The sequence below is a fragment of the Rhinoderma darwinii genome, chromosome 6 (assembly GCF_050947455.1).
Source record: "Rhinoderma darwinii isolate aRhiDar2 chromosome 6, aRhiDar2.hap1, whole genome shotgun sequence".
Classification (NCBI taxonomy): Eukaryota; Metazoa; Chordata; class Amphibia; order Anura; family Rhinodermatidae; genus Rhinoderma; species Rhinoderma darwinii.
The window spans coordinates 46,858,427-46,871,992 of NC_134692.1; the positions used below are offsets into that span (position 1 = coordinate 46,858,427).

The following is a 13,566-nucleotide window of genomic DNA, read 5'->3' on the forward strand; positions in this document are numbered from 1 at the left end:
AATCTTTCCTCGTGACGAAGATCCTTCATGCCCCTTATTAGATTCGTTGCTCTTTGTATTTTTTTCAATTCCAGGGCATCCTTTCTATGAACTGGAGCCCAGAACTGAACTGCATATTCTAGATAAGGCCTCACTAATGCTTTGTAAAGTGGTAATATTAGATCCCTCTCCCACGAGTCAATGCCTCTTTTAATACAAGACAGTATCCTGTCGGCCTTAGAAGTAGCGGATTGACATTGCATGTAATTAGCATTATAATAAGTACATAATATGTATAGGAGTTGTTTTTATGTGAGATGTGCAATTACTAAAATAACATTGAACGGGTTTTCAAAGTGTGTTACATCAATGTTTGATCGTGGGGTGCGACCACATGGAGAACTGCAAAAAGCAGAAGTAGGCCCCATTCAAGTCAGCGGGGCTGAGCAGCAGTACCAGCTTTAACAGCACAAATGGACTAGCTTTGCTGATGTAAACAATGAAGGTGATGCAGCCATTTCATTATACTGATTGCCGGGTATCCCGGGGGTCGGACCCCACAAACAAACATTGATAGCCTATGCCTCATGAGATTGCTTAGGCAACAGGACCACCTAGTCTGATGCTTGAAAATTTCAGCAGGAGATTGGGCTAGTAGTTTGTAACGTCACTTTAACTTAGAGGTTCTTTAGGACATTTTGACAGACCTTTACTAATAGGTGCTGTCATTAAATTCCCCCTCAAGAGTGTTGAACATCTTATTTTTTTTTTGGGGGGGGGGGGTCCCTTTAGAAGCTTTTTAGCAGGTTTGTTTAGTGTGTATATAGTAAAATATCCTGCTGTACAATAAAGTTTAGATGAATCACAAGCACGTCAATTTAATCTGGTAATTCAAACAAAAGTCATCTAGCACTTCTAGCATTTCTATAGATGCTTTTAATGAAATAGTCATGTGACCAAATTCGCTGTGTATCTCCGGTCTAAAAGATGGAGCACTCTGCCTGTTAAAGATTACAATCTGAAGGAAATAAGAAAAAGTGATACAGTAGCTACAAAAGCACTGATTTTATCCAGTGGACCAGCAACATGCACGTACATGAAAGAAAAAAAAAAAAAAACAGCCAGTCTGTAAAATGTAACATGATACAGAAAGGGTAGCAAATAGAAAGGACAGCAGAGTTGGATGATGAAGGCAATGGATTGTCACCTTAGTGCTAAAGCTATGAGACATAAGTGCCATTGAAGAAATTAGTTTAAGACTCAAAAGTTTTAGATTTTAGGAGCTGGTCCAAGGTTCCGAGGTGGAGTTTTATAGAAGGAGTATCTTGGACACCGGAGTGACAGGTTGTGCTCGGGGAAGAAGAAAACTCATTTTCCAAGAGCACAAGTAGGTTGATAGACTGCAGTGATGATAGAAATGGTGGGTGTGTGCGCGTGCGTGTGTGTTGGTAGAAATGGTGTGTTTGTTGGTAGAAATGGTGTAATGGTGTGTTTGTTGGTAGAAATGGTGTGTGTATGCGCGCGATGGTAGAAATGGTGTGTGTGTGTGTGTAATGGTGGAAATAGTGTGTGTGTGTGTGTGTGTGTGTATATGTGTGCTGGTAGAAATGGTATGTGTGTGTGTTTTGGTAGAAATGGTGTGTGTGCGCGCGTGTGTGTTATGCTGGTGACCGCATTGGTTAAGAGCACTGACTCATTCCAGTAAACAACTCTTGTATATTTCCATTAACCGTAAAAATGTGAGACCTTAACAAAAATTGCTTTTATTGGTGACATTTCAGTATGTTCACTGCATGGGGGAGAGGTTTTAACATTTGAAAAAAGCCTTCGGCATCTACAAACATCAGCAGCCCTATCCCCTTATCATCAGCCTTAACCCTTAACAAGTAATGTACATAGTAAAGTAGAATTATTCTGCTAGTGCAAGTTTACAGGATTTTATTTCAGTTCTAAATAAGACATAATTACAGTTCTGTATTTTTTCCCCCAAATAAGCTAATGCAGGCATCTTGTGTAGCCATTAATAAAGAGATACAGGGTTGTTTAATTGATCAAAACCATAGCGTGCATAGTGGTTTTGTTACCTTTTGATGTCATTAATGAGCTTGTTTTTTTCCTGGGCCACACGTTTATGATGCATCCTGTGGAAATCACGCTCTTTTTGTAGCTTTACCATTGATTCTTTAGCTTTACTGCACAAGAGAAACAAAAAAAGATAAATATTTGCAAAGACCAACACCTCTGAAGGTGCTCAAATATAACAATCAGAAATAGACAGCAACATGTGTAGTGGTTTTTATGGCAGTGGTTTGTTAACAATTGTACTGCATATGTGTATGAATTTTTAGTTTGCCCAGAATTATAGAAAAATCTAATAGAGAGCGCTTCTTTACTTTAAAGCTATTCACTGCTTTCAAGATGAAAAGGGATTGTCTCATGACGACAATCCATGTCTAAAGCGGAGAGCGGCACTCATGTAATGCTACAGAAATGGACAGAAGCAGCTGCACCCTGCTAGAAAAGCTGATCGCCGGAGAGGCTCGACCGGCCATGCGAGCAACTATTTAAAAAAGGAGTTGTCTTCGTGTGGCAACCCCTTTAACATTTATGAATGCCAACAATTCCAGAATACTCTCAAAGGATTATGAGGATCTGGGGTCTTTGGCTCTACCAGGTCTAATGAACTTTTAAAAAAGCATCGGTCATCAAAACGATCCTTTCGTACGGGTTTGGGCCATTCATTTAGGAATAAATATATTTTGCACCGTGGGGGATTATTTTCTCCATTTAATTTACAACTCTGAACAAAATTTCCTGACATTTTATGATCGAGAGATCCTAGTCCTTCCACTGCTAAAATCCCCTCAATCCATTTTTATTGGTTTCGAGTCTGTCACTAGCTCATAAAGGTCTTCATGCCCTCTTTCTTTTGTGGTCATCTTCGACTCATCACTATTTTCTACTCGATCGGATTTCCATTCTAGGTCACATTCAAATCCGTTAGCTCCAGCAAGCTCAGGAGCAGATCCCATCAGATGGCCAAAAATAAATAAATAATAAAATGTATAACCTAACTGAGGCCAAGAGTGTAACCAGGGTAATGTACCCAAAAAGCTATTTTTGTACATGGTGCTACATAGCATTCTCGAGAGTATTAGAAACATGCACTTAGATGATTTTCTTGTACTCACAATAATGACTCTTTTGTTTTATGTTATCACACTGGATAATAACAATGGCTTTCCTGTTTTGTTACTAGTTACTACATAAGAAACTATTTGAATGTAATAGGTTTAGTGTGTTATTTTTTGTAGTGCTAAAATGACCTTAAATACTGAACATATACTACATGAAGGATTCAGAAAATAGCAAATTGAAGGTTTCACAAAAAGCCAAAAAAACTTGAGAAACTCACAAAATTTCTCACCCTTGAAGACATTTTTATTGGGGCTTCCTTAGAGGTCGGAAGCGAAACCCAGAGTGGCTCTTACTTTTCAAACAATAATGTTATAGTATTTACTACATTACAAAATCATTCTGACAGCTGAAAATCCAGACAAAAGTTATCATCAACACCCACTATAATTTGACATTGTGGGCAGTAAGCATATAATGTTCAAAGAGCAATGATCACAAACAATAAACTTCAAGAAACCAGAGATGTGGGAGAAGACCAAATAAAAACACAAGCAAATAACCACAGCTAGCTTGTATCTTCTTACAACCGCTATTTAGTGGTTACTTGACTTTTTAAAGGTCAATGGAAGCAATGACTGAAAAGGCAAAAAAATAATGTAGTAAATAAAATGTACATCTGATTCTGTATTGTATTTCTATGGAAGTGGATAGCTTTTTTTGCACTTTGTGTTTACAACCATATACAGTGTATTGATAAATAGATTACATTACACTCTAGAAATAAAAGGATGAAGCTGCCATCATATGAATGCACTTATATCGACGTCAAAAAGAAAGGAGACTATGTTGGCTTTACTGTGTGCATGTGCAAGCCAAGAAGTCACAGTATTTTTCCAGTTATGCCATAAAGGAAAAAACTGTAGGCAAAAAAAGGAATAAGGCCAAACTAAAGTCCTATTCATGCTAAACACAAAGTTAAAAAAATAAAAATAAAATCTAAATAAAATGCTTGTAAATGATGAGAGCAGAACAAGAGGATTTGTGTTTAAAAAGGGATAATCCAGTCAAAGAGAATTTCTGATCGATCACAAAAGATCACATTGTTTAAAGGGGTTATCTTTAGAAGAAAAAAAAATCCCCCCCCAAAAAAAATAAATCACTTTCCTAGTAAGCCTGTAATAAGATTTAATATTGCTTACTAATATAGTTACATTTTCAGATATGCCCTGAAACGCAAATGAAACGCCAGTCACGTTCCTGGAACCTCTGTAGTTTTCACCTACATGATGATGCGCGGACACAGCCCCACGTGACTCGTTGCCTTTTACTACCGTTGCTGTCAGCGCATCATCAAACATGTGATGAAAAGGGGCAGGCACTGTGACAGCCCCTTTCTAAGTACCAGCTCTCTCCTATTTGGGAGGCCGTACAGAGGGAAGTTATGGACAGTGATTAGGGTGCCAAAAGGGCAATAATGCATGATGGGACAAAGCAGCACCAGTCCGACACTAGGTCCAGTCTACAAACTGGAAGTGTGGGAGTGTTTGGGTCGTGATATCGGGGGTAGGGGACAGACACATATATATATATATATATATATTTTATCTTTAGATAATAATCTATTAGCAATAGTGAGGCATTTTGTATGTGTTTGAGAGTTATTTTTCTGGGGTTGGGGCCGTCGGACAATCCCTTTAGGTCTGTAATCCAAGACTGCCACTAATTTCCAGAATGAGATGGTCTAAAAAAAAAAATGTTTAAGACCCTTTATCACTGATCAAAAAGAGTTACTGAAAACATGACATTCTGCATTTGCTTTAAAATAAAAAGGTTTCTCAGATTTCCAGTAATCGAGATCTCTGAACAGTGCCAAAGAGCCCTCTACAGAGCCCTTTCACTATGGAAATCAGCGGCTGTCACAGATTTTACCATTGTGGCCTTGTAGGTTCAAGTGACGTTTTTTGATTTTGCTCTATTCACGGCACCCTTATGCCAAATGCCCAACTCTAAGTTAGTATCCACTCTCATTGTTTTAGTAAGTAAAATTATAGTAAGCAGAAATTAAAGGAAATGGACGGTTCCCCAGAGATTTTGACCACGGCACAAACCCTCATTCAAACACAATCCACATACATTATATATTTGCAACAATCTGAAAATCTTGCAGATATCTTGCAATGTGTCCATTTAAGAACCATTGGCCAAATTGGATAAGGCGAAAATCATACCACGTACGCCAAACGTAAAAACTACCCATACAACCAAGCTGTGTTGTGAAGATATACCAAAAGGAAATGACCTGCTATCTCTGCCATGCAGGATCCAGCATACATACATTTACAATAAAATACCCTGAAGAAGTAGGTTACACTTTAATAAAAGAGATAAATATTCTCTTATGAAAATATTGAAGGCAGCAAAACTTTATGAATATTTCATTGCTGCAGACATAGTTGAACATTTTTTTCCTGCGACATTACATCTGGCAAAGCTTGACACTGGATATCTCGATGTGAAAGCTAATAAGAAGTTATTTTTCTATATTAAGTAATGTTTTTTTCCAAAAGGGACACAAAGTTGAGTAGAGAGCTCTCATATTCCGACCCCGCACTCCTTCTAATCCATTAATTTGCCGTTTTCATTTCTCTTGCAATGCGATTTCATTTCTTACCAATGAGAGTAGCACGGATCTGAGCTGCTGCAGTCTGTGTTTTTTCAGTTACAGATTAAATAATATGATACGGAGGCAGCAGTTTGTGAAATGGCATTTGACATTCTCCTAGGAATGAATAGTGTTACACATAGACATAGCAGGGTGTTCGTCATGCTCGCTGCTGCTGTCACAGTTAATGCACCCTGATTTTTGTTATTTTAAGGTCACACAATACAAGGTGCATGTTTATCCCCCTAATATTCTTAATACTATAGACACAATATTTGTTGAATTATTTTGTTTGTTCACCACTAGTATGGAGCGCTAGCTTCTGAAAACAAATACAAAAGGATTTCTAGGTGGTCATAGTAGTAAAGTAACATGTTACTTCTTGCAACATAAAACGATCAAAGCAAATTTATGAGAAATTACTATATCTATCTGTATTGTAACCTGCTCTATAGAGCCGTGCATGACCAGCCAAAACGTCTGTCTGACACATGATCCCGAATATCTATGAACAAAAAAGCTATAGCAAACAAATATACATTATAATAGTAGTAAAGGTACCCTGGCCTATACTTGGTATCTATAAAAGTAAGCTTAAAATTCCATCAGTGTGGGATTAACAGGACTGGACAAGTGCCACATCAAATATTCGGATATTAAGATTAAAGGGTTAATGTCATTTTAAAAACCTTGTGACAGGTCAAATGGTTAGAAATTGTGATCAGTGGGGATTTGGGAACAGAGACTCTGATCGCTAGAATAAAGGTGCTACTACGCTAAACTGAGCATTGTGCCCTTTTAGCTCCTGATGGCTTCCCTCACAGTGTGGGGAATGGGCTACTTACAGATGTGTCCTGTCTTAATAGAGTATTTCCATCTCCGACATTTATAGCACATTCACAGGATATGCCATAAATGTCCAATAGATGCGGGTCCCACCTCTAGCTCTAGTATGGGGTCCCATTGACACCTGTCCTACCTTCTGCCGCTAGGCTTCGGCTATCGAGGTTTTCCAGAACCCGCTGAGCATGTTTTGCTATGCTGTTGCTGGAAATTCCAAAGAAGAGGACGGACCCACATATATCGGAAATTTATGGCAGACTCCATAAATTTAAAAGATTTGAATACCCCTTTAACTTTTTTTGAATCTCGATAAGTTATGCAATTTGTCATGACACCGATTCAATACAATCTCATGCCATCCAGTAAAAAAAACAAAAAACGAATACATTAAAAGGCTATGTAAACTTCGGAAGGCAATTTTTTAATTTTTAACAACTTTTGAAATAGTTTATTAAAAAAAAAATCATTTAAAAAAAAATTAAAAATACAACTTCTGTGAATCCTGAGTACATACAAGCTGTATCTTGCCGTCAAAGCTGAATGTGTCAGGTCAGCAGGACTGACTGTTTCGGTGAATGCTGGTCCAGCGTATCGGACACACAGGATCCAGGTATTATCGATCACATCCAAGGATACATAGAAGCTGTATCTCAAAACAGTAAAACCGCACAACTCCTTTGAAGGAAGGAAACATTTGTACTGCCTATGGACCTTATTCATCAGCTGGACAAGTTGAGGAAAGCCTGTGAAGCCCATAAGGGTATTGCACCACCAGAGTGGAGCTCGATAGTTGTGGCGATCAGTGGGTGTCTCAGCACCAGATCCCCACCGATCACAACTTGTGACACGCCAGACGCTATTTATAAATGACAGTGGCACTTTTAGACATTTATGTTAAAATAATAAGAGACATTACATAATTTCTTATTTAATATTCCTAATATAGGACAATAAAAGACAATTTCTAGCTGCTTAGAAAAATTATGGTATTGGCAATGCCTAAAATTACTGGAAGTGCTTCCTTTAGCCATTGCGTTCAAGTTCACGGGCTGAAGGAGCGATCATATTTTCTACAGATGCCCTACAGAATTGTTAGCAGAATACAGTCTATTCACTCCATCCTGCAGACTGTTAATAGAGTTCAAACTAAACACTATTATAAAACAAGCTATGTTGGCTGTCCACGGAGTGTTGCCCGCAAAATCGCGGGCCGTGCACTTGGCAGTGTCCATTATTTTCTATGAGCCTGGGCCATAGAACACGGTCGTAATAAGACATGTCCATTCTTTCGGCGGTCCAGGTTTCTGGGCCATGCATGGACCGTGGAAACCACGGTCGTGTGCATGGGCCCATAGAAATGAATGGGGCCGCAATTCTCGCGTAGATTTTCGGGGGAATTGCGGCCGCAAAAGTACGTTCGTGTGTACGGGGCCTAAGTGTTTCCTTTTATTCACTAAACGCACCAATACAATGAATTTTTTTTATTGTTTTTGCAGAGAAAAATCTATGAACTGTGGAAAAATTATTTAAATAGTGGAAGCATCTCTTTTTCAATATCTAAAATAATCAGTGCGGTCTCTGAGCAATGTACCACAGTGTAAGAATAAAACAATGTCCTATGAATTTGCAATTGGTGAAGAAAAAGAACCTCAAAATATATTCAAGCATTTATAGGCATGTGTGTGATTTTTCTCAAAAAATGAAAAGATAAGTTTCCCAAAACTACATAGTCATCCTTTAATGAGGAACAGGTTGTATGTGACTATCTTATATAAATGAACAGTTCGTACCTTGCAGCAAGTTTGTATGTTTCCACTTCTTTCTTTAAACCTTTTATCTCAGAGTCTAACATCTGGTTGTGAGCATAAACATCTGGGACAAAACCAACAGCTTCTGGCTGTAGGAGGCCTTTCTGCATCATCTCATACCTAGAGGAATCACAAGTAACTAATTATTTTCGGTGACAATTAAACAATTGTTATAGTACATAAGCACACACATTCTCGAAAATATTAACAGTTGAGCACTAGCGAGGTTAACAATGGACGAGCGTCTTACTACGTCTCCCAATAAAAAGTGACTGATACCTCTACGAACCAGAAGCAAAATATCTTTGAATTGCCAAGGTTTTCCATTGGGGTCTCTATTGCTTTGAAATACCGTAGAAAATAACGTAAACCTTTAGTAAACCTACAAATATGTTAGAGAACTGCATAAATAATATTATCAGATGTAGTGTTCCATGGGGGAGGGGGGGTTAAATATGTCGGTAGAATACAGGCTGCCATTTCCAGCTTGTTTTCTACCAATGGAGCGAAAGACCCAGGTTAACAGGGAAGTTGCAACAGATTGGAATTTCTTAAGATTCCCCACCTGTCTTATTAAAACACTGACTTTTGTTAATGGGATGTTCTCGTCACACATGCTCACGCATAATAATTGGACGTGCCATAAATGTGTGCCTGGTCCCTCGAACGGTGTGGAGTAGTAGCTACACATGCACACCACTTTCAATTAATTATTACATTTAATTAGTTACAAAAATGTCCAAAAAAAAAGGCAAAAAAAAAACATTTGCAAAGTTATTCGGAGGCGTATACAAATCTCCCCAGTATTTCCTTACAGATATTGTATAGGAATGAAATATTCTGTGATCTGGCTAGTAAATGCCAATGGCAGTTTATTCAAGGGCAGTGACTCATGTTCCCTCTCGCATGTGTTTCCGCTGGAACTACGCACTGTGATTTTATCATTTTTTTTTTTGTATCTTCTAGACCCCGAGTTCAGTAATAAATAATGACAATGTAACGGTGAGCCCTAAACAATTTATGTGGCTTTTAGGACCTTCAGATGTTGCAGAGAGACGTAAACCTACCATTCTGTCTGAAAGCATTCCAAGGTTTTCATCATCCCCATTTTAATCAGAAAATTGCGAAGAAAATCATCTACTACTTCAGGCCTGTGAGACACAGGTCGCTGGGCGGAAACAGGGGATCTTTGAGACTGCAAAAGAAAAAAAAAAAATTAAAACTACGGTGTATAGAAAAAAAGAGGGTCAGTAAGAGGGAAATTATCGGACACAGCCATTAATCTTCTTCTCTTTCAGGTTGTAATTTTGCATTGTTGTATCAGAAGCTAAACCAAAAATTCAGAACAGATATTCAGACCGGAATGTGTTTTGGTGCGGAGATACTTAAATAGGTCTATGTTACACGTACGGACATCCATTCATTGGACACACTGGGATTGACGAACATTAATGTATTGTTCATAATGTTTGTAACGAAGATGTACCTGACCTTTGCAGGCAATGTTTGTGAAGAAGTACACACACCTGGACCCTGCAAAGTAAATTGAGAGACCAGAAGCGCCATGATGCACGGATGAGTGTCGCTTCATTCTAGTGATAGATAGGCGTCTGGACCCTTGTCTTCTGATAGGTCTCTATTAGACCATAGACCATGAGACAAATGCACATTAGACCATTGGCCATGAGACAAATGCACATTAGACCATTCTCATTTTAATGTTTACCTCCAGTTAGGTTTCAGAATGCGTTCCCGTCAGAATCCTAAATATGCCACCAGAATATGCACCCAGATGTGAAGAGGGTGTTCTAGCCTAGACAACCATCCAAAGCAGGAAGCCTCTACTGCAAAGTTCGCATAAGCTACAGGACCGATAGTTCACCCACACTTGAACTTTTGTGAGGAGCACATAACAGAACATAACCGGAGGTCAGCGGGTGCCAAGCCTGAGCACTGTCTAGCAAACCTAACGGCAGCTCAGGGTGAAACTATAATATTTGAGCAGTTCAACTCAAGTACAGTGTATTTCAACCATCTTGCGGTTCACGTCAGTTTGTCAGGACATCACAGCTTTCTGCCAGACCAGAAATAAGTAGAGAGCTGGCAGCGGTATGTGCACCAATGGAGCTATGCTCTATACCACCTCAGATGGTCCCTTGAGAGAAAAAGCTTACTATGTTTCCATACTACATGGGCTTACCAGACTTGTATTATAAGAGACTTTATACCGGTCCTGTAACTTCCATCATCCTGTATCATTTTAATGGGTAATCGCTGCATGTTTAACTGTGCAATTTTGTCATAATATTGGAAATGCTCTCAAAACATTACGATGACCTTCTCCTTAAGTTCTTACAAAATATGAACTAAAAGCAACAGAACTAGACATTTCATTGCAGTGCATTGACTGCACTAAGTCCAGAAAAGTCAATTGCACATTGGAGGGGGGGGGGGGGGGTGTTAAAGGTTTTCGTGTAAGACTGCAATTTGCACTTAAATCACCAAATACACTTGCTTAAGAGCAAGACAGGATTACTTTGACATTAAGCAGAAAATTATTTTAGCTTCAGAAATTGTATGTACCTGCCAACGGATAAAATACAGATATTAAAGCACATTCAGTATCATTAAAAAGAAAAGTTCTCAAACATTGATGTGTGGGCATCATTAAAGGGCTAAGTAAATAAATACATAAAATAAAACGGATAAAAACCCAGCATGGTGAAACCCTTCCCAGCAATTGGGAACCACCACAAGACTTCTCCATAAGAAGTTATTAACCCTCAACAAAGGTAAGGTCAGCCGATTCTGACGTGATGCAAAGGGAACATCATTATCAAAAAAGAAAGGGTGGTTTCCAACTGTCCTAGTGCCAAGATTACATGTTGGGATTTAATTACCGACGTCAAATTACAAAGGCAAAATCTCATTACATTTTCCTGTGCAGCTTGGCCCTTGATGGGAACACTACAATATTCAAAGACAGCAGGTGAGATGATATTAGAAAGTCACGATGTAGACATGACCATCATAAGTGCACCATAGGGTACCACTTAGAATGTGAGATTTAAAAAAAAAAAAAAAAAAAAAACCTATAACCTTTTGCTATCTCCATGGCACAAAAGCCATTTCCTTTTACACAACAGAATTAATTCCTCTTTGGTTGTTGTTCGCTATCTTAAATTGCGCTTTTACCATCCACACATTATATACCCGCTGTTTAGATAGCTACAGCTTGCAACCTCTGGGAAAACAAATTTCAGCGTTTATCCCTGAAGCATGTTCTTTATGGTGGACTATAGTTTATGGAGCTCAAACTACAGGCTTGTCATAAAACAGGTTCTAACATGCTGACAGGCAGCAGCGTAGCTAGGTAAGGGCCTGTTTACATCAGCGTAGGGCTTCCGTTCATGGTTTCCGTTAGAACTTTCCGTCAGAGGAACCCATAAACGGAAAGCCAAACAAAAAACATCGGTTCCGTTTGGTATTGCTTTTGTTGCAAATGGTTTCTGTATGTTTCCGTTCCATAAAAGTTTCCATTTTTTTTGCGGAAACAATAGCGCAGTCGATTACACTATTATTCCCGCTAAAATAAAACGGAAGGCTTACGGAACGAAAACAAATGAAAACCTTTTTGCAACAGAAGCATTACCATTGAAATCAATGGTAATCCAAACGGAACCTATGGATTCCGGTTGGCTTACCGTTCATGGGTTCCTCTGATGGAAAGGTCTAATGGAACCCATGAACTTAAGCCCAACGCTGATGTGAACACAGCCTTACACTTTAAAAGAGGTAGCCTTCTTCTCTTTCATCAGAACAAAAAAAATAAAAATAATAATAATACTTCATAAGTTCACTCCTCTTCTATGCCCAAAACTTAGAATCATGTAATCACAGACAAGCCAACATTCAGCCGGGGTCTCACATGTAGCAGAGCAGCTATGTGTGTAAAGGTTATGTACCCCTGGCTTTAAAATACGCATAACCATGTCAGACCCCCACTAATCTTTATAACGAAGGGGCTGTCATGTTCCAGCAAGCACCATGGCACTTTTGGCTACTATGAGTTTTTCTTGCCATGTTCGTGAGAGGAGCTGACAGATATTACAGTCCTATATTTCAATAGCATTGAAATGCCCCATCAGTTTCACACATAAAAATAGCAGAACTAAGGCAAGCGACAGAAGATGAAAATTGAAGGGGCATGCTGCTTGCAAGAAAGCGGTTGAACCTTTGTTCTCAAAATCAGTACCTAAATGAAATATTTGATAATGTTCAAAAGTACACATACCTATTCAAGTGTGCTTCTGTTCAGGTCACCTTCAATTAGTGAAATCCAGATACAGAGTATAAAATCGGGAAACTGCATTACATGCAATTCCTTAACGTATTAGCTTGTGTACCCTCCGGAGGTACACTTAAAGAGGCTCTGTCACCACATTAGAAGTGGCCTATCTTCTACATAATGTGATCGGCGCTGTAATGCAGATTACAGCACTGTTTTTTTTATTTAGAAAAATTATCATTTAGTCATGACCTATATTAGCTTTATGCTAATGACTTTCTTAATGCCCAACTGGGCGTGTTTTACTTTTTGACCAAGTGGGCGTTGTGGAGAGAAGTGTATGACGCTGACCAATCAGCGTCATACACTTCTCTCCATTCATTTGCACAGCACATAATGATCTAGCTAGATCACTATGTGCAGCCACATACACACACATTAATGTTACTCAAGTGTCCGGACAGTGAATAGAGATCACTATCAGCCAGGACGTGATGTCTATTCAGAATCCTGACACTTTGGTAATGTTTGTGTGAGATTTACAGCAAGGCAAGCGTAATCTCGTTTTAAATGACAGTTTACAGCTGTAAATCTCACACAAACATTACCGAAGTGTCAGGATTCTGAATAGACATCACGTCCTGGCTGGTAGTGATGTCTATTCACTGTCAGGACACTTGAGTAACGTGTGTGTGTGTGTGTGTGTGTGTGTGTGTGTGTGTGTGTGTGTGTGTGTGTGTGTGTGTGCGCGCGCGCGGTTGCACATAGTGATCTAGCTAGATCACTATGTGCTGTGCAAATGAATGGAGAGAAGTGTATGACGCTGATTGGTCAGCGTCATACACTTC

At 39.0% G+C, this 13,566-nt stretch overlaps 1 protein-coding gene across 1 annotated transcript in view; it reads right to left on the bottom strand.

Annotated features, from left to right (window-relative positions):
* SPAG16 (sperm associated antigen 16) overlaps positions 1-13,566 on the bottom strand; it is a 776,986-nt gene that overhangs the window by 728,432 nt on the left and 34,988 nt on the right. Inside the window, exons 4-6 of the mRNA XM_075829642.1 lie at positions 9,498-9,625; positions 8,413-8,550; positions 2,064-2,171 (exon numbers count right to left, since the gene is read on the bottom strand). Of these exons, the coding sequence (XP_075685757.1) occupies positions 2,064-2,171; positions 8,413-8,550; positions 9,498-9,625 (374 nt within the window). The remainder of the gene's footprint in view (positions 1-2,063; positions 2,172-8,412; positions 8,551-9,497; positions 9,626-13,566) is intronic.